We start from the raw sequence: 25,944 nt of genomic DNA, 5'->3' as shown, positions 1-25,944 counted from the left end.
GGGATGCTGGGAATCGAACCTGGGTTGGCCGCGTGCAAGACAAACACCCTACCCGTTGTGCTATTGCTCCAGCACCGATTTGGACTCTTTTATCAGTACAAAGTGTGCCCTTCCAGCGGTCCATCTGGGCCTGACGGACCGCTGGCTGTCCCTCAGCCTGGCCAGCCTGACCCACGGTGCTCTGTGCTTCCCAGGGCCTGTGCTTCTCAATGGAGAGTGAAAGCGCCGATTCATCATGAGAACCAGCCCCCACCGGCCACTGATTCTCAAGAGACGGAGGCTGCCCCTTCCTGTTCAAAATGCCCCAAGTGAAACGCCCCAAGAGGACCCCAAGAGGTCCCCGGCCCAGAAGGAGGCGGGGCACCCCCAGACCCCTCCGGAGGGGGCTGAGTCCGGGGCTTGCCAGTTTCCAGCCGGGATCAAGATCATCAACCACCCCACCATGCCCAACACCCAAGTGGTGGCCATCCCCAAGGATGCCAACATTCAGAGCATCATCGCGGCCCTGACCGCCAAGGGCAAGGAGAGCGGCAGCAGCGGGCCCAACAAGTTCATCCTCATCAGCTGCGGGGGCGGCGCCCCCCAGCCCGCAGGGCGCCAGCCTCAGACCTCTGCCAGCAACGAGCCCAAGATGACCCAAGTGGGCGCCGAGGCCCCGGGACTCAGGCCTGCAGTGAGGGACGGGAATCCCCTAAGGCCGCTCGCCACCCATCCGGGGCACCGATGGGAGAGCTGCGGTATGTGGGTGCGCGCCCTGTCCACTGCTGACCAGGAACCCGGCCAGTCACGCTGGACTGTCATCCACTGACGGGCAGCCAGCCGGAGCTGGGCAGAGTCCTCCTGCTTCTTCCTGAAATCTAATTTTCTTTCTTTCTTTCTTTCTTTCTTTCTTTCTTTCTTTCTTACCTCCTGATTCTTCCTGAAATCTAATTTTCTTTCTTTCTTTCTTTCTTTTTTTCTTTTTTTTCTTTTTGGGTCATACCCGGCAATGCTCAGGGGTTATTCCTGGTTCATGCACTCAGGAACTACTCCTGGCTGTGCTCAGGGGACCATATGGGATGCTGGGGATTGAACCCGGGTCGGGCTGCGTGCAAGGCAAACACCCTACCCGCTGTGCTATCACTCCAGCCCCGTCTTTCTTTCTTTCTTTCTTTCTTTCTTTCTTTCTTTCTTTCTTTCTTTCTTCTTTCTTTCTTTTTCTTTCTTTCCTTCCTTCCTTCTTTACTTCTTTCCTTCTATCTTCCTTCCTTCCTTCCTTCCTCCTTTCCTTTCTTTTCTGATTTTTGGGTAACACTCAGCAGTGCTCAGGGCTCACTCCTGGCTCTGTGTTCGGGGGTCACTCCTGGCGGTGCTTGGGGGACCCTATGGGATGGTGGGAATTGAACCTGGATTGGCCACATGCAAGGCAAAGACCTACCTGCTGTACTATACCTCTGGCCACTTCTTTTTTTTTTTTTCTTTTTGGGTCACACCAAGGCATGCTCAGGGGATACTCCTGGCTCTGCACTCAAGAATCCCTCCTGGCGGTGCTTGGGGGACCCTATGGGATGCCGGGGATCGAACCCGGGTTGGCCACGTGCAAGGCCAACACCGTATCCGCTGTGCTATTGCTCCAGCCCAAGCTCTGGCCATTTCTTTACCTATTTCTTTTTTTTTTTCCCTCCCCTTTTCTTTTTTCTCTGTTCTTTTCTCTTCTCTCCCTTCCCTCCTCCCTTCCTTCCATTCTCAGCACTGAGGACAGAACTCAGGGCTTCACATATGAAAAGCAATAATGTTCCCACTTGACCAGATCCCTGGTCCCCTCCTGAAACCCCAAACCTTCTCCTTGGGCACACTCCAGAGGGTTGCAGTTACAGCTGGGCATTTCTGTACCTTTTTCACGTCGGAGAAGGGCATTTTGCTGTTTCTGTTTCACCTCTCCAGTGACTGGAAGGAGGAAGTAGCCAACTTTCTCCACTTACTAAAGGAGAAAATAAATAAGGAGAGGAGGGAGAAGTGAGTTTCCTAAGGTTGCCTCGGTAGCTCTCTAGCTCTGCCAGAGACCAGCCTGCAATGCCACTGGAACTGCATGTTTCTCTGGCATGAGGTTTGACAGCATCCTGAGGGTGACAGGAGGAGGTTTAGCTCGTCCCTGAGAGCGTTTGGGGAGGTGGTCCCTAACCATCAACTCCTGTGGGCCTGCCGGAAGCTAAGTGGCCTCTTGAATTGCTCCCTCCCTCCAGTGGGCACGGAGGTAGCTGGCTGCGCGCTTGATCCCAGCTTGCCCAGCATCCAGTGGCATTCCGACAGAGTGGGGTCCTGCAGCGTCAAGCAGGAGATGGAAGAGAAGGAGAATCGTCACCTGGAGCCCAATCAGGTCAAGGTAAACCAGGTGGCCCCTGGGGGGTGAGTTGGGGCAGGTGCAGGGGGCAGGGGGCCTGTGAGCTTCATCTCTGGGCGTGAGTCTGGATAATTCTGGATAATAAAAAGGTGACTCGCTATTTTTTTTTTTTGCTTTGCTTTGGGTCACACCCGGCGATGCTCAGGGGTTCCTCCTGGCTCACGCACTCAGGAATTACTCCTGGCGGTGCTCGGGGGACCGTATGGGATGCTGGGAATCGAACCCAGGTTGGCCATGTACAAGGCAAACGCCCTACCCACTGTGCTAACGCTCCTATCCCGTGACCCACTTTTCTGTGTGGAACCTTCTGACATTTTCTTGCAGGCTGCTCCCTCAGACCTACTAGTAATCTGACCCTTGGTGGGGGGGATACCTGAGTGGGGTACCTGAGCAGGGTTTGATCCCCGGCACAAATTATGGTCCCTTGAGCCAACCAGGAGGGATCCCTGAGCACAGAGCCAGGAGTAAGCCCAGCACACCGCCAGTTGTGGCCTGGAAAAACCAGTCTGAAATCTGTTCCCATTTAGGGACGTGGCAGGTACTCAGGAAATGCCGAAGAGGTCTCAGTGTGAGAAATCTTTGGGGCTTAAAACAGGTTTTTCAGGGGCTGGAGAGATAGCACGGCAGGTAGGGCGTTTGCCTTGCACACAGCCAACATGGCTGACACAGATTCGATTCCCAGCATCCCATATGGTCCCCTGAGCACCGCCAGGAGTAACTCCTGAGTGCAGAGCCAGGAGTAACCCCTGTGCATTGCCAGGTGTGACCCAAAAAGCAAAAAAGGTTTTTTATTGGGCTGGAGTGAGAGTACACTGGGCAGGGCACTTGGCCTTGCGCATGGCTGCCCTGGGTTCAGTCCCCACCACTCCAGATGGCCCCCTGAGCACTGTCAGCAGGGATCCCTGAGCACCACTGGGTGTGGCCCCAAAACAAAAAAAAAGTGAAAATCAGGGACTGGAAAAATAGCTCAGCAGGGCTGAGGACATGCTTTACAGGCAGGAGGTCCTGGGTTTGATCCCTGGTACCACATGGGCCCCCTGAGCACCCGAGGAACAACTCCAAGTGCTGCTGGGTATGCTCCAGAAACCAAAAATAAAAACCCAGACGCTGGAGCAATAGCACAGCGGGTAGGGCTTTTGCCTTGCACACAGCAGACCCGGGTTCGATTCCCAGCATCCCACATGGTCCCCTGAGCACCACCAGGAGTAATTCCTGAGTGCATGAGCCAGGAGTAACTCCTGTGTATCATTGGTATGACCCAAAAAAAATAAATAAATAAAGCCCAAAACGACACGGATGTGTATGTAAGTGGAAAATCCATCTGCACGCTGAGGGGCTGTGGCCACAGGGTGGGCACTACGAGACTACCCTGCAGAGGATACAGCTCAGTACCTTAGTGTCAGTGGGCAGAGCGTTGCCTGAGACTTTGCCAAATCTATGTTGTGTGGACACCTGTCTGTGCCCGCCTCGTAGGACGGTTTCTCTCATCCAGACTCTGAGAGGAGGCAGGTTCTCATGACACCTCAAGAGTAGGAATGACCTAAGACCCAGGAGCTTTCACTCCCACGTCTGAAAAGGAAAAGGGGGGATGGTTTTAGTATCAAATGGTGCTTTACGAATCATCAATCTCAGGCAGGAGAGATGGGGAGGGCATTCGGGTCATGGTCAACCTAGCATCCCATATGGTCCCCCGAGCGCTGCCAGGAGTGATTCCTGAGTGCGGAGCAAGGAGTAACCCCCGAGCATCGCCGGGTGTGCCGCCTCCAGGAAGGAAGGGAGGGAGGGGGAAGAGAGGGAGGGAGGGAGGGAGGGAAAGGAAGGAAAGAAATCATAATCTATGCTGACTTTTATTTATTTATTTATTTTGCTTTTTGGGTCACACCCGGCATTGCACAGCGGTTACTCCTGGCTCATGCACTCCGGAATTATTCCTGGCGGTGCTCAGGGGACCATATGGGATGCCGGGAATCAAACCCGGGTCTGCTGTGTGCAAGGCAAATGCCCTACCCGCTGTGCTATGGCTCCAGCCCCTATGCAGACTTTCTTGAGAGGTTTCAACTGGGGAAAGAAGGGAGGGAGGGAGGGAGGAAGGGAGGAAGGAAGGAAGGAAGGAAGGAAGGAAGGAAGGAAGGAAGGAAGGAAGAAAGGATAGAAGGATGGAAGGATGGATCTATGCAGACACTGCACGATCCTCTGGGATCATCAAAGGTTTCCTTGGACCAGGGGGCAGCTCAGCCCCCTCACCCTAAAGAAGTAAATAAACGCCAGGTCTCTCTCTCTCTCTCTTTCTCTCTCTCTCTCTCTCTCTCTCTCTCTCTGGGGGGGGAGGTGAGCCTTTAATGATCTATTTGTTTATTTAGTTTTAGAACCACACCCAGGTATGTGGTTTTATTTTTATTTTTTTTACTTTTTTTCTTTTTCTGCTTTTTTGGGTCACACCCGGCGATGCACAGGGGTTACTCCTGGCTTTGCACTCAGGAATTACTCCTGGCGGTGCTCAGGGGACCATATGGGATGCTGGGAATCGAACCCCTGGGTCGGCCGCGTGCAAGGCAAACGCCCTACCCGCTATGCTATCACTCCAGCCCCAGCTGTGTGGTTTTAGTTTAGCTTGGGACCAAACTTGACTTAGTCCTGGCTCTGCTCAAGAATCACTCCTGGCAGGCTTGGAGTGATGCACTATGTAGGGTGCTGGGTGCAAGACAAGTGCCATGATGGCCACTATGCTAGCCAGGTAGCCTGGAGAGGAGGCCCAGAGCACCTGAGGATTCTTTTTTTTTTTTTTTTTTTTTTTTTTTTGCTTTTGGGTCATGCCCAGCGATGCACAGGGGTTACTCCTGGCTCTACACTCAGGAATTACCCCTGGCGGTGCTCAGAGGACCATGTGGGATGCTGGGGATCGAATGCCCTACCCGCTGTGCCTTACCTCTGAGCAAATTGCTCCAGCCCTGGGCCTGAAGACTCTTCTGAGACCTTCTCACCAGCCTCTCTCTCCCAACCCGCAGGTTGAAGAGGCCCCAGAAGCATCCGCATCCTGGCAGGAGTCGGTGTCCGAGCGGCCGCCCTACTCTTACATGGCCATGATCCAGTTTGCCATCAACAGCACGGAGAGGAAGCGCATGACCCTGAAAGACATCTATGCGTGGATAGAGGACCACTTCCCCTACTTCAAGCACATCGCCAAGCCAGGCTGGAAGGTGCCACGGTCCCCGACCCGGCCGCGCTCACCCTGGCCACCAATCGGTCCGCCCCGATGGGCCCGTTCATGTGTGGTGCCCCTGGGGAGGAGAGAGATTCTGTGCTCGGGGTACCGGAACTAGAAACAGTCTGCCGCTGCCCGTTGCCTGGTCTACCCAGCCCCAATAGCCCAGTGACTCCACTCCAGGGTTTTAGGGAGGTGCTTCAGGACGCCCCCAAACCCTGACATCCCTAGCTTCTTGGTATAACTAAGTGTCTATATGAATGAGAACATGGGGGCTGGAGCGATGATAGCACAGCGGGTAGGGCATTTGTCTTGCACACGGCCGACCCAGGTTCGATTCCCAGCATCCCTTATGGTCCCCCGAGCACCGCCAGGAGAGATTCCTGAGTGCATGAGCCAGAAGTAACCCCTGAGCATCCCCGGGTGTGACCGAAAAGGTGGGGGAAAAAAAAAGAGAACAATGGGGGGGTTGGTTTTGTTTGTTTGGGGGCCACCCCCAGCAGTGCTCTGGGCTTACTCCTGGCTCTGTGTTCAGAGGTCACCCCTCCACGTGGGGAGCTGGGATCCAACCCAGGTAGGGAGCGGACACGAGCGAGGCAAGCTCCCTTCCGGATTTATCATCTCTTCCCCAGCCAGCCCTGGAAATAACTGTGACCCAGGAGCCTCAGGCTTCAAGCTCCACCTCCCTGAAGGCCACCCACCCTCCCCGGAAGTGGGGTTCTTTACTTTTTTACGTTATTTTTGGAGGGGGAGGGCATGCCCAACAATACTCCGGATTTACTCCTGGCTCTGCACTCAGGAATTGCTCCTGGTGGTGCGTGGGGGACGGAACCTGGGTCGGCTGCGTGCAAGGCCAGTGCCCGAACCCTGCACTATAGCTCTGGCCTGCAGAAGCATTGGGATTACTTGTGGGCACACGAAGACTCTGGGACGAGCTGCGTGCGGGGCACATTGTACAGATAGGAAGCGACTCAGGTTCCTCAGCCCTGAGCCAAGAGCTTTTTACCTTTTTTTTTTTTTGCTTTTTGGGTCACACCCGGCGATGCTCAGAGGTTACTCCTGGCTCATGCACTCAGGAATTGCTCCTGGCGGTGCTCAGGGGACCATATGGGATGCTGGGAATCGAACCTGTGTCGGTCATGTTGGCTGCGTGCAAGGCAAACGCCCTACCCGCTGTGCTATCACTCCAGCCCCAAGAGCTTTATTCTTTTGCTTTTTGCTTTTTGGGTCGCACCCAGCAAGGCTCCAGGGTTACTCTTGGCTCTGCGCTCAGGAATGACTCCTGGCAGAGCTCGGGGGACCATATGGGATGCTGGGAATTAAACCCGGTCGGCTGCGTGCAAGGCAAACTCCCTCCCCGCTGTGCTATAGCTCCAGCCCCAAGCCAAGAGCTTTATACTTTTTTTTGGGGGAGGGGGGGTGTTGTTTGTTTGGCCACAACTGGCGATGCTCAGGGCTTACTCCTGGATGGGCACCCGGGAATCACTCCTGGTGGTGCCCAGGGGACCCAATGGATGCTGGAAATCGGACTCAGATTGGCCGTGTGCAAGGCCAGCACCTCCCTGCTGTGAGCCAAGGGCTTTTGTTTTTCTTCTTTGGAGCAGAATTCTCCCAGGCTCTTTTTTTTTATTTTTTGGATCACACCCGGCGTTGCACTCAGGAATTACTCGTGGAGGTGCTCGGGGGACCCTATGGGATGCTGGGAATCGAACCCCGATCGTCTGCGTGCAAGGCAAACGCCCTCCCCGCTGTGCTATCGCTCTGGCCCCTCTTCCAGGGCTCTTAAGGGAAGGCAGCATGTCTTCGCTTCCATGCTTGCCTCTGACTGCCTGGGCCCCTCCTTCCTGCCTAGGCTTCCTCCGGCCCTAGTGCGTGTTGCTCTCTATCCCCGTATGGTGACGGGTTCCTGGCTGAGGTGGCCGCTTTGGCGGTGGGCTGGGTCCCAAGGACACAAGGAGCTGCCATCTACTCTGCTGGACTGACTGCTGACTGGCCATCTGTCCCTCCCTCCCTCCCTCCAGAATTCCATCCGCCACAACCTTTCTCTCCACGACATGTTTGTCCGGGAAACGTCCGGCAATGGCAAAGTCTCCTTCTGGACCATTCACCCCAGCGCCAACCGCTACTTGACGCTGGACCAGGTGTTCAAGGTGAGCCCTGTTTCGTGTGGAGGGGCCCAGGCTGGATGCTGTCCCCTCCCCTTCAGAAGGACAACCGTGCCCCCGGGGAGTTCCTGTGCCTCCAAGGTTGGGTTAGATGCCAGCGGCCCCTTTGTGCCCTGATGCCACTCACTGAGTGGCTTCTGGCGGACAAAGACCATGGGACACGTGGTGGGCCAGGCCAGACCAGGAGAGGACAGCTCCGACCCAGATCAGGCAATGTTCAGTGTGTCACTGTCCCCCCCGCCCCACACCTGCCAGGGCCCTTGTCCAAGTATAGTTTCCTCAGGCCCAGAGCGAGAGAACAGTGGGGAGGGCACTTATCTTGCACGTGGCTGAATACCAGAGATCGAACCCGGGTCAGCGGCTGGTTCCTGAGCACTGCTTGGACAGCTAATACAAAACCAAAGCAAAGGGGGCCAAAGGGATAGCACAGCCAGTAGGGCTTTGCATGTGGCTGACCCAGGTTCAATCCTCGGCATCCCATAAGGTCCCCCCAAGCCCCACCAGAAGTGATTCCTGAGTGCAGATTCCAGGAGTCAGCCCTCAGCATTGCCAGGGGTGGCCCAAAACACAACAAACACACGCATACAGCTTCCCAGGCCCCTTTTGGAGTCCCTCATTGTCCGGGGCTGGAATGAGCACATCATGGGTGATCCTTAAACCTTGCTTTGGGGCCAGAGAGATAGCACAGTGGGTAGGGCACTTGCCTTGCAAGCAGCCAACCTAGGTTCAGTCCCCAGCATCCCATATGGTCTCCTGAGCACCGCCAGGAATGATTCCTGAGTGTTGAATGCTCAGAGACACCCCTGAGCATTGCCAGCTGTGGCCCCCAAAACCAACCCACCAACGGACCAAAAAACCACCACCTTGCTTTAGGCTGGAGCCCAGAGAACAGCCCCACAACAGCTTTCCAGGCAGAAGCAAATGTTAGGTGATTTCGGGGCACCCTCACGCCCCTCCCAAGACTGAACACACCCCTTAACTCCGGGAGGGGCGGGCGGGCGCACAGGGTGGTCCTCAGCCTCCGTCAGGACTAGCTGTTTTTTTTCCCCCCATCTGCCGAGACCGACCACGCTGGTGGTTAACTTTATCTCATTTCTCTCCCCCAATGCCTGACCACCACCAGCCACTGGACCCAGGGTCTCCACAATCGCCCGAGCACTTGCAATCAGTAAGACTCTTTCCTCTGGCTGGGGCCTGGCCTCGCTTTCCCTTCTCCGCTCGGCATGGCTTAGTGGACAGGGACAAGGCGGGGGAAGGGCACGGCCAGTGGCCAGTGGCCTCCTCCTCCCCCCCCCAGGAGTTGGGGCTCAGGCCCACTTCTCTGGGCTGGCGGGGGTGGGGGGGCAGAATCCCCACGCCACCCCCAGACGAGGCCAAGGTGAGAGGTGAGCGGAGCAGAGCCAGGCAGAGGGGCCAGGCGGCACCAAGGACGAGGGCATGACTGAGGCCTTGCTGGCTGGCTGGCAGTTCTGCTCCGTAGCTCCCTGGCCTTCCTTTGCGTCTGCTGGCTTGAGTATCCCCCAGTGGGAGAGGGGAGAGGGGCTTGGGGGGTGGAGGGGGTGTTGAGGACACATCCGGAGGAAGCGGCCCACCGTCTAGTCACCGAGGACTAACCGAGGCTTGGAAACGGTCATGCTGCCCCCCACCCCACTCCACCCCACCCCCGCCGTGCACGCCCCCCCACTGGCTCTTGTCTTCCTGCCCGGGTGAGTGGTTAGCTCCAAGCAGCACCAGAGCAGCGGGTGGGATTCTTCGCCCACCCCCCTCTGGCTCCGTTAACCCCAGGCTTCTCTCTCTCCCCTCTCTGCCACGAGCAGCAGCAGAAGCGACCCCACGCCGAGCTCCACCGGAACGTGGCCATTAGAACCGAACTCCCCCTGGGCACACGTTAGTATGGGGGCACGGGGCCTCAGGCCGGGCCCCAAGCTCTGGGGGCGCCGCCAACTCGGGGGCTCCAGGTCCCGGCCCAGAGCAGGACAGCCGAGCTCGGGGAGGGGGGGGGGGGAGGTAGGGCGTTTTGCCTTGCACACGGCCGACCCGGGTTCGATTCCCCACATCCCATTTGGTCCCCTGAGCACCGCCAGGAGTAATTCCTGAGTGCATGAGCCAGGAGGAACCCCTGTGCGTTGCTGGGTGTGAGAGAGGGGTTCGACCCCGACGCCCTGCTGCTGATCTCTCCTGTTCCCCCGCAGGGCGGAAGATGAAGCCACTGCTGCCGCGGGTCAGCTCCTACCTGGTGCCCATCCAGTTCCCCGTGAGCCAGTCACTGGTGCTGCAGCCCTCGGTAAAGGTGCCGATGCCCCTAGCCGCGTCCCTCATGAGCTCAGAGCTTGCCCGCCACGGCAAGCGAGTCCGAATCGCCCCCAAGGTGAGTGGCTTCCACGGTTCTCTGCGGAGGGATGCCAGGCGGTGACACGCTGAGCTGGAGAGCACCTAGGGAGGTGTTCTCGGAAGCCTAGTGGGAGAGATCAGGCAGAAGGAAGGGCAGGGTCATAACGGGCTTCTCCGTCTTCGGGAGCAACTTAGGGGACCGTGCAAACGCTGTCAGGAGCCAGAGAGATAGCCCAGTGGGGAAGGCGCTTGCCTGGCAGGCGGTCGACCCCGGGTTCAATCTCCAGCACCCCAGACGGTCCCATGAGCCTCGCTAGGAATGATCCTTGAGTGCAGAGACAGAAATAAGCCCTGAGCACTGATGGGTGTGTGCCCTACCCCACCCCACAAAAAAAGGGGGGGGCTGGAGCGATAGCACAGCAGGTAGGGCGTTTTGCCTTGCACACGGCCGACCCGGGTTCGATTCCCCACATCCCATTTGGTCCCCTGAGCACCGCCAGGAGTAATTCCTGAGTGCATGAGCCAGGAGGAACCCCTGTGCGTTGCTGGGTGTGACTCCCCCCCCCAAAAAAAAAAGCACTGTCTTCCCGTTGTTCATTGATTTGCTCGAGCGGGCACCAGTAACGTCTCACAACAAATTGTGAGACTTGTTACTGTTTTTGGCATATCGAATACATCACGGGTAGCTTGCCGGGCTTTGCCGTGCGGGCGAGATACTCTCAGTAGTTGCCGGGCTCTCCTAAGAGGGGCAGAGGAATCGAAGCCAGGTCGGCTGCATGCAAGGCAAACACCCTATCCGCTGTGCTATTCAAAAAAAAAAAAAACATGAAGGAAGCCTTTACATATCCAAAATGAGTTGGTAAAACTTCAGTTGAGGTGATTGGGAATGGGCTGGAGTGGCTAAGAATTCGGAAGTGCTGACTTGAGAGGGAGGTGTCCAGGATCAATCCCCCACCCCGCCTGGTTCCCACCAGTCCCACCAGGAGTGACTCGTAAGCACCTCTGGGTATAACCAAACATCAAAAAAGAAAGTTCACAAGTGAAATAGATATTAAACAGAAGCAGACTGAGAGGCTAGAGAGACCATACAGTGGGTGCTTGCCTTGCATGCAGCTGACCTGAATTCTATACCCGGGACCCCATATGGTCCCTGAAGCCTGCAAGGAGTAAGCCCTGAGTACTGCTGTGTGTCGCCCAAAAGCCAATAAATAAATGAACAGAAGTAGATTTGGGGAAGCAACAGAAGTGGAGATGAGCCCTTTCTGCTCCCCAACTGTGTGAGAATTTAGTCCATTTTCTTCCATGTTTTATCCATGCTTAGTGTTATATAGCCACAGCTGTTACGTGTACACATGTGTGTGTGTACACACACACACACACACACACACACACACACACACACACATACTCCCCCCATTTTAAACGTACATACACAATGCTGTTGTATCCAGAAATACCAGAGTGAATGAGAGTCCGAATGAGTCAGACTCAACTCAACTTCAGCATCACTGACATTTAGGGACTAGATAATTCTTTGTCGTTCCCAAGAGGGCCACTCCTGTTGGTACCCAGGGGACCGCATGATGGCAGGAACGAACCCTGGTCCTCCTCCAGGCAGAGCATGCGCGCCAATCCCGTGAGCTCGCTCCCCAGCCTTGGGGGGAGACTAGGGCCAGCTCCAGGGGCAGTGCTCAGGATTGAACCCAACTCTCAGTTTGCCAAGTCTAGCCTTTTCGACCGTCTCTGCAGTTCCACTGGTCCCCACTAGGAACATTTTGTTTCTAGGGTTGATTTTGGATTCCTTGTTTTTTTTTTTTTTTTCTTTTCCTGCCCTTATTCAGCAATTTTACAATTAAAAAGTATTTGTTTGTTTGTTTTTGGACACATCTGGCAGTGCCCAGGGGTTACTCCTGCCTCTGCACTCAGGGATCACTCCTGGCGGGGCTCAGGGGACCATATGGGGTACTGAGGATCAAACCTGGGTCAGCTGGGTATGCCCTGAGCACTACATGGGGCTCTAACACAAAACAAAACCCAATGGGGCTGAAGAGATAGCATAGCCAGGAGGGCTGCCTTGCATGTGGCTGACCCAGGTTCAATCCCTGGCATCCCATATGGTCCCCCAAGTCGCGCCAGGAGTGAGTCCTAAGCACAGAGCCAGGAATGATCCCAGAGCATTGCCAGACGTGGCCCCACCAAAACAAACAAAAACCCCAGCTCTAGTAATATTAATTTCCACCAACAGCTTTTTAAAAACCACTGATCTCTTTTTTGCGGGGGGAAGGGAGGGGTTAGGGGGTGCTCAGAGGCTATTCCGTGCTCTGTGCTGAGGAGTGACCCCTGGCGGTGCTTGGGGGACCTTATGTGATGCCACAGTTGCAAGGCAAGCAACTTAAGCCCGGTACTACCCCTTCCAGCCCCATCAGCACCTGTCTTTACCAGAAATTGTTCATCTTTTAAGCACTGGCCCAAGTACTGTTTGTTAAACATCTCTGTGGCATATTTTAATCTTCCTTGGCTTATGAGTAGGTTTGAGCACCTTCGCATTGTTTGTTTCCAGTAAGATGCTTAGTAATCGACACTGCCCATTTTCTACAGGGTTTTGTTCATCTGTCAGAGTTCTTCCTCTGTCAATTAAATACTTTTTTTTAATACTGAAACGGAGCTTTTGGGGAGGTGGGGGGCGTTTCTATTGTTTCTTTACCTTGTTTATGGTTATCTCATGCCACGGTAACATTTGGAATTTTGATAGTCAAATATGTCTCTCTTCTCTTTTATAGCTTCTGGGTTTCCAGTGTTGGTTAAGAAGGTCACCCCTACCCTCAGATTGTACACATAGTCTCCTAGATTCTCTGTCAGGATTTGTATGGGCCTGGTTTTCTTTCTGTTTACGTTTTTCTCTGATACACTCAGTATTATTACATTATATATATTATTTTATTTATTTATTTTTGCTTTTTGGGTCACACCCAGCGATGCACAGGGGTTACACCTGGCTTTGCACTCAGGAATTACCCCTGGTGGTGCTCGGGGAACCATATGGGATGCTGGGAATTGAACCCGGGTCAGCCGCGTGCAAGGCAAACGCACTACCTGCTGTGCTATCCCTCCAGCCCCCTACATTATATATATTATTACATATTATATTATAGTAATATTATATGTTACAATTATGTATTATTATATTGTATATATTATATGTTATGGGCTGGAGCGACAGCACAGCAGGTAGAGCATTTGCCTTACACGCAGCTGACCCAGGTTCGATTCCTCTGCCCCTCTTGGAGAGCCCGGTAAGCTACCGAGAGTATCCTGCCCACGTGGCAAAACCTGGCAAGTTATCCGTGGTGTATTCGATATGCCAAAAACAGTACAAGTCTCACAATGGAGACGTTACTGGTGCCCGCTCGAGCAAATCGATGAACAACAAGAGGACAGTGCTACAGTGCTACTATATATTATATATTATAATATTATATTAATATCCATCTCCCAGGTGGATACTTATTCTGCCAACACCATGTTCAGTACTGTCTGCCCCAACCCTTCACTCTCACACCCCAAAACTAAACTCTCACCTTCTCAGACATTTGTAGGGTTCATCATTTTTCCAATCTCTATTTTTAGAGATTAGAAAAGGGGAAAGGGGCCGGAGCCATAGTCCAGCAGGGAGGGCCCTTGCAAGAGGTAGACCCGGGTTGGATTCCCGGCATCCCATAGGGTTCCCGGAGCACCGCCAGAAGTTACTCCTGAGCGCAGAGCCAGGAGGGACCCCTGAGCATCCCCGGGTGTGGATCAAAATGAATAAAAAGAGAAGTGGGGGGCGGGGGGGGGGGGAAGGATCGGCCTGTTTCTTCCTCGGCCCATCCCCCCTACCCGCCTTGTGTCCCGCTGGTGACGGGGAGCCGAGCCAGGGTCGGGGGCTCCCCTCACCATCCCCGCCGCTTACCTTGCAGGTGCTGCTGGCGGAGGAGGGCATCAGCCCGCTGCCCACCACGGGGACCGGGCCCACGGAGAGGGCACCCCTGCCCGTCAAGGAGGAGGCTGTGGAGTGGCCCCTGCCCGGAGGGGCACGCCCGGCGCAGAGCCCCCCGCTGCCTGTCAAGGAGGAGGCCGTGGAGTGGCCCCTGCTCGGGGGGTCGCACCCGGCGCAGAGCCCCCCGCTGCCCGTCAAGGAGGAGGCCGTGGAGTGGCCCCTGTCTGGGGGGCCGCACCCGGCGCCGAGCCCCCCGCTGGCGGAGTGGCCCTCGCCCAGCCCCTCCGTCAAGGAGGAGGCGTCGTGCTCCTGGGAGGACTCGTCCCACTCGCCCACCCCGACCCCCCAGGGGCCCTCCAGCGCGCCCCGGTCCCCCGCGCGGCGCGTCTCGGAGATGCTGGTCATCAAGCGTCGGGAGCAGCGGGACCGCAGCCGCTCGCGCCGCAAGCAGCGCCTGCAGCCGCCCCCCGCGCCCGAACCCGAAACGCTCAGCCCCCTGCAGCCCCCCGCGTCCTCCACGCCCAGCAAGGCCGCCTGGAGGCTCACCCCGCCTGGAGCCGCCGCGGGGCTGGACTTCAGCCCGGTGAGGACCCCGCGGCCCGATGCCCTGGGCCTGCCCGAGCTCAGCACCACCCCGCTCGGGAGCGGCCCCCTCTTCGACTCCCCCAGGGACCTGCTCCATCCCGAGCCCTTCGACCTCGCCGCTGACCCCTTCAGCGGCTGCTACTCTCCCTCCGACGTGGAAGTCCCCAAGGCCGGCTCCCCCGAGCCCCAGGACTCGGGCCTCTCGGCCAACAGGTCCCTGACCGAGGGCCTGGTGTTGGACACCATGAACGACAGCCTCAGCAAGATCCTGCTGGACATCAGCTTCCCCGGCCTGGAGGAGGACCCGCTGGGCCCCGACGGCATCAACTGGGCCCAGCTCCTCCCGGAGCTGCGCTAGAGGCCGGGCCTCGCTCCCCCCTCCCGACCCCCAGCACTTTTGGGGCGCCCCTGTGGCCTCCGAGTGAGGCCCTGCCAGGCTCCTCCAGCCCTCAGCTCTGCCTACCGGACCACAAGCTCCTGCTGTCCATCCCAGCTACCAGCACCCAGACACCCTGGGGCCGGCACCCTGCCTGGCCAGTTCAGGCTGAGAGACTCGCCCCTCTCCCAGATGTTTGCCTTTCTCTGCTCCTTTCCGGGGCAGCCCTTGTATCCGTCATGTTTATTTGCCAAATGACCCTCGAGTTATAAACGTAAGCTGCTTCACTCAGATCATTACGGAGAGGCCCCCAGAAAGCCGCCAGGGCTCAGCGGCTCATCCTCACTTCCCGCTGGAGAAAGGCAAGAACCCAGAGCACTGCACGGTTTCTTGGGGAGGGGCCCCCGAGGCGCCTGGCACTCGGCGTTACCATGGCCCAGCACCCAGCCCATGTGCCCCTCGCTGCCCGTCCCCTCCCTGCCCGCCACCCTTTTCCAAGTTAGCTTCTCCAGGAGAGCTCCTGGCCAGCAGATCGAGGTTGAGTTGGGGGCAGGGGAACATGTGTCAGAAACACAGGGTGGAGAGAGCCCTGATGTGCGCCCGGGAGACAGTTCTGATAATGTTCCTGAATCATGCCAGAGACACCAGCTCGGAGCAGAGGCAGCGGGTCCTGGCTGACCCACGGCCTGCCCGCTGCTGCCCACCTCCTGCCGGGCAGCTGGAGAACACTAACCCCTCCTCAATAAAAGCCAGGGTGGGAACGCTGGAACGCTGTGTTGGTGTCTGGTCCCTGTGGCAGGCCGGAGTGATGGAGGGGGCTGGTGACAGGGGAGAAGCCAGCACGGAGACCCCTGACGCTCAGAAGACCCAGTGACAGACCCGCACGGGGCTCACCCAGCAGTGCTCAGGGCTCACTCCTTGCTCTTCACTCGGGTGGTGTTGGGGGTTCCAGAGATCAAACCCAAGTGAGCTGCATGCAAGGCAAATGCCCTGCCTGCTATACTGTCACTCTTCCCCGTTTTGGGGGGGCAGGGGGGTCACACCAAGCGATGCTCAGGGGTTACTCCTGGCTCTGCACTCAGGAATGACTCCTGGCGGTGCTCGGGGAACCTTATGGGATGCTGGGAATCGAACCTGGGTCGGCCGCATGCAAGGCAAATGCCCTACCCGCTGTGCTATTGCTCCAGCCCCTTCTTTTTTTTTTTTTTTTTTTTTTAATTTTTTTGCAGTGCAGAGGCTCAAACCTGGGGCCTCACATACAGACCACGGGGTGTAGCTCAGTGGTAGAACACCTTGGTTTTGGGGGTCACACCCCGCAGTGCTCAGGGTTTAAGTCCTGACTCTCTGCTCCCGGCATGGCCCGGGAGACCATCTGGGATGCCAGGGATTGAACCTGGATTGGCTACGTGCCAGGCAAGCTCCCTGCCCACTGGACCATCGTTTTGTTTGGGGCCACCCTGCTGCTCAGTGCCACCCCTGGCTGGGTGCTGCGGTCCCAGTACCACGGCAGCCCTTCCTGCCGTCTCACACCTCCTGACGCAAACTGCCAGTATCTGGCTCTGTCCAGCCCGGCTCTGGTTTGGGCCTCGGAGCCAAAAGGTGAATCCAGAGCCCCTCCCTCGCCAGAAAGGTACCTGAGGGCGCCCAGCACAAGCCCACTGCTCTCTTTAACCCCTCCCCACCTCCCAAGGCAAGTCCCTTGAAGCAGCTCTTGTGACCATCTTCTGGTTAGCACCTGTGAGGGATGGGAGGACGCTGGGGCTTGAACTCAGGGTCTTACGCCCCGCAACGCTGTGCACCGCCCCAGAGCGAGATGGAATTTAGCCATTCTACCCCTGTCTGTCTGACCCGAGGCGGGGCCTCCACAGAGGGAAGGGCCTCCCCCCCAGCCACTCCCGCTGACACATCACCATGGTGACCCCAGCAGCAAACAATGCTGCCTGCAAGTCTTCCCTCAGTAGCTGCCCAGACAGGTGCGGGAGAGGCGGAAAAAATGGCCAGTACCCAGCAAAGACCCCACTTCGGGCGGAAGAACACCTCCCCCTTCCCAGAACCTTTCCTGCAGGTAGGCTCAGGGCCCTGTCCACAGCCCCGCTGGGCTCTGCTGGCCCTCTCCGGGTGGGCCGGATGGTCCACCCTTCCAAGAAGGGACCCGTCTGAGAAGGGACTCAGCTCAGCACCAGGGTGGCATTGCCGCCCCCTAACCTGGGCTCCCAGACCCACCCGGAGCTGGTGGGGTTCCAGTGCCTTAGGGAAGCGATGGGGTTTGGGGGTCAGAAAGGCCCCGGACCTAGGGCCGGAGCGACAGCACAGAGGAGAGGGTGTTCGCCTCTCATGCTGCCGACCAGGGTTCGATCCCTGACATCCCAAATGGTCCCCCCCGCCCCCACACCAAGTACCACCAGGAGTAATTCCCGGGGAAACCCTGCACACCCTCTGGGGTGGCCCATAAAATAACAACGAGAAGTCCTAGGGTGCTGCTTCAGAGGGCTGGAGCATGGGGCCCCAGGTTCGATCCCCTTCACCACATGGTCTCCCAGCAATGACGTCTCCAGCAATGACGGCCAAATGCTTGGGGTCCGACCCTGCCACTGACCCACTCGACACCCAGGCCGGGGGCCCTCCCAGCTCTGGCTGATCTGAAGCACCTTTGCGGGGGGCCATCTCCTACCGTGGTGAGGTGCAGCTTCTGTCGGCAGTGTGAGGCTCGTCCATGCTGGCCACGGCAGCGAGCTGTCCAGGGTCCCGCTGACCTGCAGGGAAGGGAAGGGGTCAGCATTCCACAAGCTCCGGGACTCTCGCACTGGGCAAGATCGTGGGCACAGGCAGTGGTTGAGCCGCAGGGGGGCATCAGGCCCCAGCAGTGTGGGGTGGTGGGTAAGACAGACCCTGCTGGAGCCCATCCCTGGCCTGCCTTGCTGGTGTTTTCATGGCCGGGAAGGACACCCAGCCAGGACAGAGAGGGGAGTCCCAGGAGGCGGTGGGGGAGGGGAGGGACTGGCCTCTGGGCTGTTTCCACCCACTTGGCTCCAACCTGGGCAGGAATGGAGGGGGTGATGGGACATGGGGGGTGTTAGGGTGATGGGACAGGCTGGAAGAGGGTGAGGGACCAGGCCATGTGTCCAGAGAGGGCCGCCGCTGGCCTTCCCTGGGGCTACTTTCCCATCCAACCCGACTCTTTTTCATGTATTTATTTATTTGGGCTGGAGCGATAGCACAGCAGTAGGGCGTTTGCCTTGCATGCGGCCAGCCTGACTGAGCTGGGTTTGATTCCTCCGCCCCTCTCAGAGAGCCCGGCAAGCTACTGAGAGTATCTCGTCCGCACGGCAAAGCCTGGCAAGCTCCCCGTGACGTATTCGATATGCCAAACACAGTAACAAGTCTCATGATGGAGAAATTACAGGGCCCGCTTGAGCAAATCAATGAACAACGGGAGGACAGTGCTACAGTGCTATTTATTTATTTATCTTTGCTTTTTGGGTCACATCCAGTGATGCTCGGGGCTTCCTCCTGGCTCATGCACTCAGGAATGACTCCTGGCGGTGCTCGAGGGACCCTTTGGGATGCTGGGAATCAAACCCAGGTCGGCCGCATGCAAGGCAAACGCCCTACCTGCTGTGCTATTGCTCCAGCCCCCGCCCCATTTATTTTTTATTTGGGGGCCACACCTGGCAGGGTGAGGTGGGAGATCTTTACGGGGTGCCAGAGTTGAATCTGGCTCGGCGACATGCAGGGAAAGCACCTCGCCGGCTGCGTGCACAGTGACTCCAGCGCCCAGCTTTCTGACAACAGAAACTGGGGACCACACTGAGGAAGTGGCCAGGGGCCACGCGCGGCAGTTCCAGGGATGAAACCCAAACGTGCGCCACCTGCATGCCAGGCCTGTGGCCCCAGGGCTCTGGACTGCGTGTCCGACCCAGACGCGCCTCTTCCACGTGGCACTGGGACCGGGGCCCACGGGCGCCTGCAAAACCAGGCGTGTGCTCTGCCACTCAACCCTCACCCCCCAGCTCCCCCTCTCCTTCCGGTCTCTCCCTAGATGATCCATGCCCCGGAGTGCACCCCGACTCCTGCCCACACGTGGTCTCAGCGGGAGTTCCTCCTGCCCCACAGGCCCGTCGAGTTGCCTGGCTTCAACTGGCAGCACTACCAAGAGGCGCTGCTGAAGCCCCTGTCGGCCGTGGACAGGAGGGCGCAGGTGCACCGCCGAGGGCTGGCGCCTCACAAGGACATGACCCAGCACACCTGGGGCTTCCACACGTGGCAGGATGTGGGCCAGCTGCCGGCCGCCTTCCCCGCCAGGCCCAACATCCACTATGACAGCAACATCTGGCGTTGGCTCACCAACGCCAGTGCCCACCGCCAGGCCCCCACCGAGACCTCCGTGCCCCCTCCCTCCCGCTTGGGGGCCCACAGCTTCCTCACCTTCATCTACTGCAACCCCATCTTCCGGGACACGAAGAGGAAGAAGCAGGTGATCGCCAAGACCCAGACGATGCTGCAACAGGGGCAGAAGCTCCAACTGAGGAGCGAGGCCAGGGTCCCGCCGCTGGACGCCAAGGGCAACATCCTGGCCCCCAAGAACTTCAAGAAGTAAGAGGAGCTTCTGGTTCCGGGCACCCCCCCCCCCCCACTCATCCCCCAGTCACATGTGGACTCGCTGTTCGGCTTCCTCAGACGTCCGGCACCCCTGCCCGCTTAACAATCTGTTTTCCAAAGGTGTTGGGCTGCAGAGAAAGAGAGAGAGAGAGAGAGAGAGAGAGAGACAGAGAGACAGAGAGACAGAGAGACAGAGAGACAGAGACAGAGAGAGACAGAGAGACAGAGAAAGAGAGAGAAACAGAGAGAGAGAAAGAGAGTACAAGGGGTAAGGTGCTTGCCTTGCATCCTGCCGACCTGGTTCAAATCCCCGGGCACTGTGTAGGGCCCCTGATCACAGCCCAGGCTCACGTCTGAGCACAGAGCCCGGAGCAGCCCTCTGAGCCCTGCTGGGTGTGGACCAAACGCCTGGTCCCATCCTGTCAGTGTGGCTGGATAGAAGGAGAGGCGGTCACCTGAGTCACCTGGGGACAGCCCAGGAAGGACTGCAGTGGGTAATGCAGAGCTGGGGGGCACAGAGTTCCCTCCCGCCTGCGGGCAGACACGGCCACAGACACGGGCTCAAAGCTCCGTGCCAAATAATAATAATAACAACCACACATGCTAAGAGTCAGTGATTTTCTTTCCAGACCCGCTCTCTCTGAACTCGCGCTCTCTAGTTGACCCTGACCCGCAGGAGGCAGGATCAGTTTTTGGGCCACCCGGAGCTGGGCTGGGGTAGATTACTCCTGGCTCTGCAGGAAAAGAAAAAAGAGGGGGAAAAAAAAGTTGGTGATTTTGAGAGACTTATCCCGGACTTGACTTCTCTCTGCTATACAGGAAGGAAGATTACAGATTGTGGCTATGTGCTTTCCAAAAGTCAATGGGAATCACTCCTGGAAAAAATAAACAAGGGGCTTGAGCGATAGCACAGTGGGGAGGGCGTTTGCCTTGCTTGCGGCTGACCTGGGTTCGACTCCCAGCATCCCATAGGGTCCCCTGAACACCACCAGGAGTAATTCCTGAGTGCATGAGCCAGGAATAACCCCTGAGCACTGCCAGGTGTGACCCAAAAATAATAATAATAATAATAACAAAAACAACGATAATAATAATAATAAAATAAAGAAAACCTCCTAGGGGCCAGAGAGAAAGCACAGGGGTTAATGTGCTTTCCTTGCATGCCAGGAGCATTGTAGGAAGTGAACCCCCAAACCAGAGCTGGGAGTAGGTCCTGGCACTGAGCAGATACCCCTGAGCAGACTCAGCACCCCCCACCTGCCCCGACACACAATCCCCGCAAACACCAGGTGTGGTTCAACATGCCCCCTGCCAAACAAAATGAAAAGTTTAATTGTTTTTTGCATGCATGAAGTGCTGGGCTCAAACATAAAAGAGAGGGTGAGAGAGAGAGAGAGAGAGAGAGAGAGAGAGAAAGAGAGAGAGAGAGAGAGAGAACAGCAGGTAGGGTGCTTGCCTTGCACACAGCCCAGCCAGGTTCAACCCCCAGCATCCTACCCAGTCCCCCGAGCACCATTTGGGAGTATTCCTGAGCACAGAGCCCGGAGAAACCCCTGAGCATTGCCAGCCATGGCCCCAAAACACATACTACAAAAGAAAAAAGAGAAAAGAATTTTTCCTTAAAAGCTCATCCCTGGGGCTGGAGTGATAGCACAGTGGGTAGGGTGTTTGCCTTGAACGCGGCCCGACCCGGGTTCGATTCCCAGCATCCCATAGGGTCCCCCGAGCACCACCAGGAGTAATTTCTGAGAGCATGAGCTAGGAGTAACCCCTGAGCACTGCCAGGTGTGACCCAAAAAGAAAAAAAAAATGCTCATCCGTGGGCCAAGAGAGTGCTTAAAGGTCTGAGGGCCCAGGGCTTATCTCCAGCACCGTGCATGGTCCCCGAGCACTGCCAGGAGCCACTTCTGAGCTCAGAGCTGGAAGAAGCTCCCAAGTACCACCAGGTGTGGCCCCCAAACACAATCACAATGATCAAAGTTGCTCAGCACCGTTTCTGGCAGATGGTACGTCGGGGTCTGGAGGGACAAGCCCGTGCCCCTGACGGAAGCAGACCAGGCTGGGTCTAGCTGCTCCACACACGTGCAATCTGAGCCTTCATTCCTCCAAGCCTCTCCCTCTTCAGCCCAGGCAGGTTCCTGAGAGCCCAGTGGCTGTTAGGAAACTGCTCAGGCACAAAGCCCAGTACACCTAGAGGGGCTTCAAGAAGAGGGTCTTGGGGCTGAAGCAATTGTGCAGCGGGGAGGGCGTTTGCCTTGCACGAGGCCGACCCAGGTTCGATTCCCAGCATCCCATAGGGTCCCCCTGAGCACCATCAGGGGGTAATTCCTGACTGCAGAGCCAGGAGTAGCCCCTGTGCATCGCTGGGTGTGACCCGAAAAGAAAAAAATTAAAAAAGGGTCCTGGAGAGGAGAGGGCAGAGTGATAGTACAGAGTGATGGCACAGTAGGCAGGGCACTTGCCTTGCACGTAGCCGGCCTGGGTTTGATCCCTAGCATCCCATAGTGTCCCCTGTGCATTACCAGGAGTGATTCTTGAGTGCAGAGCCTCATCCCTGAGCACTGCCAGGTGTGGCTCAAAAGCCCAAAAACAAGGAAGAGGAAGAGGAGGAATAGGGAGAGGAGAAGGGTGGTCCTGGGGCCCTGGAAGATAGCACAATGGGAGGGCACTTGCCTTACATGTGGCCCACCCCGGTTCTATCCCAGGCAACACATATGGTCCCCTGAGTTCCATCAGTAGCTATCCCAGAGTGCAGAGCCAAGAGTAAGCCCCGAGCACCGACGGGAGTGGGGGAAAGGAGAGAAGGAGGAAGAGGAGGAGAAAGAAATAAAGAGGAAGACGAAGGTTCTTACGGGTGGGTTTGCTGCTGAAGCATGAACAAAGGGCCGAGTCTCGGATACGGTTTACACAGAGGAAGTGGGATTCGAGCTGGAATCCTGAAGAACATGTCAGGATCCCCAGGTGGGAACGGGAGATGCTACAATGGGCAGGGCACTTGCCTTGCAGGTGGCCATACTAGGTTCAATCCCCACCACATATGGTCCTCTGAACCCTGCCAGGAGAGATTCCTGAGCACAGAGCCAGGAGTAAGCCCTGAGCACAGCTGGGTGTGCCCCTCCCCTGCCCCCGACAAATTAAAAAGCAAAACACCAAAATAAGCAAAACCACTAAGAAATTCCAGTTTGATCCGTGGTGGTGGGAAATGGGCACTGGTGGAGGGATGGGTATTTGATCATTGTATAATTGAAACCCAAGCACAAAAATTTGTAAGTCTACACCTGTACCTCATGATGTCTCACTAATAAAAATTAAAAAAAAAAAAAGAAATCCCAGTTTGGACTGGGGCTAGGGCCCGGCGGTAGAGCACGGGCTGGCTTCCTGCCCTGGCACACACCGGCTCCAATGCCCACCCCACCCCCAGCACTGCCAGTTGTAGCCCCCAAGATTCAGCTCAGTTCTCTACTCCAAAACTCAGTGCCTGGGGAAGAGAGAGGGTGTGGGAAGTACCTGGTGAGCGTGAGCGTGAGGGTGGGGCGTCGGGGTCCTTGAGCACCATCTCATTGCCTGGAGATGAGAAGTTGGGTCTTGGGGTACGTGTTAAGTGGAGGAGGTGGGCTGAGAGGTGCAGTGTGGATAGCACTAGAGACTGCAGACCAAAGGGATGGCAGCCAAGCGGGAGCCACAGGTGAGGGGGCTGAAGGGATGAGAAGTGAGGACAGTGACGACGTTTCTATCCACCTCAGTCACCGAGGGAAATAAATGCATGGACTGATAAAAGTTGGCTTTGAGGGGGCCGGAGCGATAGTACAGTGGGGAGGGTGTTTGCCTTTCATGCAGCTGACCTGGGTTCAATCCCTGGCATCCCAGAGGATTCCCCTGAGCACATCCAGGAGTGATTCTTGAGTGCAGAGCTAGGAGTTAGCCCTGAGCATCACCAGGTGTGCCAAAAAAAATAAAAATAAAAATAAAGGCCACCTCGAGGGGCTGGAGTAGTAGCACAGTGGGTAAGGCTTGCACCCGGCCAAACTGGGTTCTATTCCCAGCATCCCATATGGTCCCCTATGCACCGTGTGTGACCCAAAAAGAAAAAAAAAGTCACTTGAAGCCCTTCACAGCATAGGTCTTACATTTCTCCAGCTCCAGTGAATAAGTGCTGGCCTTATACTGTCACTGTCCTCCTGTTGTTCATCGATTTGCTCGAGCGGGCCCAGTAACGTCTCCATTGGAGACTTTGTTGTTACTGTGTCTGGCATATCGAATACGTCATGGGGAGCTTGCCAGGCTCTGCCGTGCGGGCGAGATACTCTCGGTAGCTTGCCGGGCTCTCCGAGAGGGGCGGAGGAATCGAACTCGGGTCGGCCATGTTGGCTGCGTGCAAGGCAAACGCCCTACCGCTGTGCTATTGCTCCAGCCCTAGCACAGCGGTAGGGCGTTTGCCTTGCACGCAGCCAACATGGCATTACACATGTGGGTTCAATTCCCCAGCACTCCATATGACCCCCGAGTTCCACCAGGAGTGACCCCTGAGCACAGAGCCTGGAGTAAGCCCTGAGTACTGTCAGATAAAACCAAACACAAACAAAAAACAAAACAAAACAAAAATGATGGGCATCTGACCATGTAAGATGCATTATTCCAAACTGGGGGACATGCAGTGCCTTTGGGAGCCCCAAGTTCCATCCCCAGCTCTATATAGTCCTGAGTACCACTGGGAATGATACCTCCCCGCCCCCCCAATACCCACACACACAAGCACCAACCAAGCCAGGAGTAGCCACTGAGCATCACTGGCTATGACCTTCACACCATTAACCACCAGTACAACAAAAGATATTTCCCCACACTAATAATAACCCCCCAGAGATCGGTGCATGTGCGCGCGCGCACACACACACACACATATACACACACACACGTGCATGTGTACATACAGAGGCAAGCCACTGAGGTCAGTAGCCATGAGGAGAGGTGGAGGGAGGGTCCCTGATTCCAAAGGTTTGCTAGTTTGGGGACCAGTGTGTGTGTGTGTGTGTGTGTGTGTGTGTGTGTGAGAGAGAGAGAGAGAGAGAGAGAGAGAGAGAGAGAGAGAGAGAGATTGGGCCACACCTTGAGGTGCTCAGGTGTGACCCAGAGCTCAGACTCCTAGCAATGCTCAGGGGACCACATGGGATGTCGGGGATCGAACCCGGATCAGCTGTGTGCAAGGCAAACGCCCTCCCCGTGGTACTATGGCCCCGGCTCCAGGGACCACTCTTTCCCTCCTCATCCTCCCACCTGGATCTCCCCTTTGACCTCTCTCTCCTCTCCACGCCTTTCCTGTGAACAGGTTCCCGCACATCTCAGCTGGTGGAAGGTTCCAGGCCAAGGGCCCCCAGCTCCTGGCCAACCCGCTCCCCAACCTGTTTGCCAGGCGCCTGCCCTGCCCCAACCCGCTGCCTCACTACCAGCAGAAGACCTTCGGGCTGGTCCTGCAGCCCCGCGCCCCCCTGAGCCAGGAGCTGGTGAGCAGATACGTCGCCCTCACGGAGGATAGGCTGGTCTGGCCCCTCTGTCACTCCGTGGGGCCACGTGCCCGAGCGTCTCGGCGGAGGAGAAAGTCAAGACCACGGACACACCCGGGAGCGTCTCCAGAAGGGTGGGGGCCGTGGGGTGGGGCTGGGGTCCCCGCAGCTCCGGCTCCAGGGGGCTTGGCCAGTGCCCCTCGGGCAAGCAGCTGAAGGAAAGACAGAGCCATCTCGCAACCCCGAGACTCCAGGGGACGCTACTGAAACGCAAAACTGTCGTTATTTCTCTTGGCGACTTCTCAGCCAGGGGCAGACCGTGGAAAGGGGGCACAGAGACAGAGGGCGGGTTCCGGGGACAAAACCAGGCTTGGGAGGAAGACAGTGACTGGAGCAAGGGGAAAGACACCATAAGAAATACGGATATGGGGGCTGGAGCGATAGCACAGAGGGGAGGGCGTTTGCCTTGCACGCGGCCGACCCGGGTTCGATTCCCAGCATCCCATAGGATCCCCAGAGCACCGCCAGGGGTAATTCCTGAGTGCAAAGCCAGGAGTAACCCCTGTGCATTGCCGGGTGTGACCCAAAAAGAAAGAAAAAAAGAGAGAGAGAGAAAGAAATATAGATATGAAGTAATGAGACCTGGGGGATGGAGAAAGAGTTCGGCAGGGAGAGAGAGCGTTGGCCTTGCATGCAGCCAACTGGAGCTCAATCCCCGGCATCCCATATAGTCTCCTATGCACAGCCAGGAGAAATTCCTGAATATAGAGCCAGGGTAACCCCCTGAGCACCACCAGATGTTGCCAAAAAAAAAAAAAGTAATTACTGA

General features: G+C 56.8%; 2 protein-coding genes across 2 annotated transcripts in view; both read left to right on the top strand.

Moving 5' to 3' along the window:
- Positions 1 to 235: 235 nt before the first annotated feature.
- On the top strand, positions 236 to 14,997 carry FOXM1 (forkhead box M1). The gene is made up of 9 exons (XM_056117785.1): positions 236 to 737; positions 2,223 to 2,362; positions 5,386 to 5,577; positions 7,604 to 7,732; positions 8,871 to 8,915; positions 9,562 to 9,634; positions 9,940 to 10,115; positions 14,035 to 14,124; positions 14,233 to 14,997. Exons 1-9 carry the CDS (start codon positions 236 to 238, stop codon positions 14,995 to 14,997), a joined length of 2,112 nt encoding a protein of 703 aa, XP_055973760.1.
- A 2,011-nt stretch (positions 14,998 to 17,008) lies between these two features.
- The window catches only part of TEX52 (testis expressed 52), a 25,555-nt gene continuing 16,619 nt past the window's right edge, over positions 17,009 to 25,944 (top strand). The window contains exons 1-3 of the mRNA XM_056117784.1: positions 17,009 to 17,080; positions 19,055 to 19,608; positions 24,941 to 25,182. Coding sequence (XP_055973759.1) covers positions 17,009 to 17,080; positions 19,055 to 19,608; positions 24,941 to 25,182 — 868 coding nt within the window. The remainder of the gene's footprint in view (positions 17,081 to 19,054; positions 19,609 to 24,940; positions 25,183 to 25,944) is intronic.

The sequence above is a fragment of the Sorex fumeus genome, unplaced genomic scaffold (genome assembly GCF_029834395.1).
Source record: "Sorex fumeus unplaced genomic scaffold, SorFum_2.1 ptg000036l, whole genome shotgun sequence".
In the NCBI taxonomy this organism is placed as follows: Eukaryota; Metazoa; Chordata; class Mammalia; order Eulipotyphla; family Soricidae; genus Sorex; species Sorex fumeus.
This window is presented reverse-complemented; position numbering and strand designations above follow the sequence as displayed.

Coding starts and splice junctions, on each gene's coding strand:
- FOXM1 (XM_056117785.1), top strand. CDS start 236: ATGAGAACCAGCCCCCACCGGCCACTGATTCTCAAGAGACGGAGGCTG. Junction 7,733..8,870: donor CGCTGGACCAGGTGTTCAAG/GTGAGCCCTGTT, acceptor GACCACCACCAG/CCACTGGACCCAGGGTCTCC. Junction 9,635..9,939: donor CGAACTCCCCCTGGGCACAC/GTTAGTATGGGG, acceptor GTTCCCCCGCAG/GGCGGAAGATGAAGCCACTG.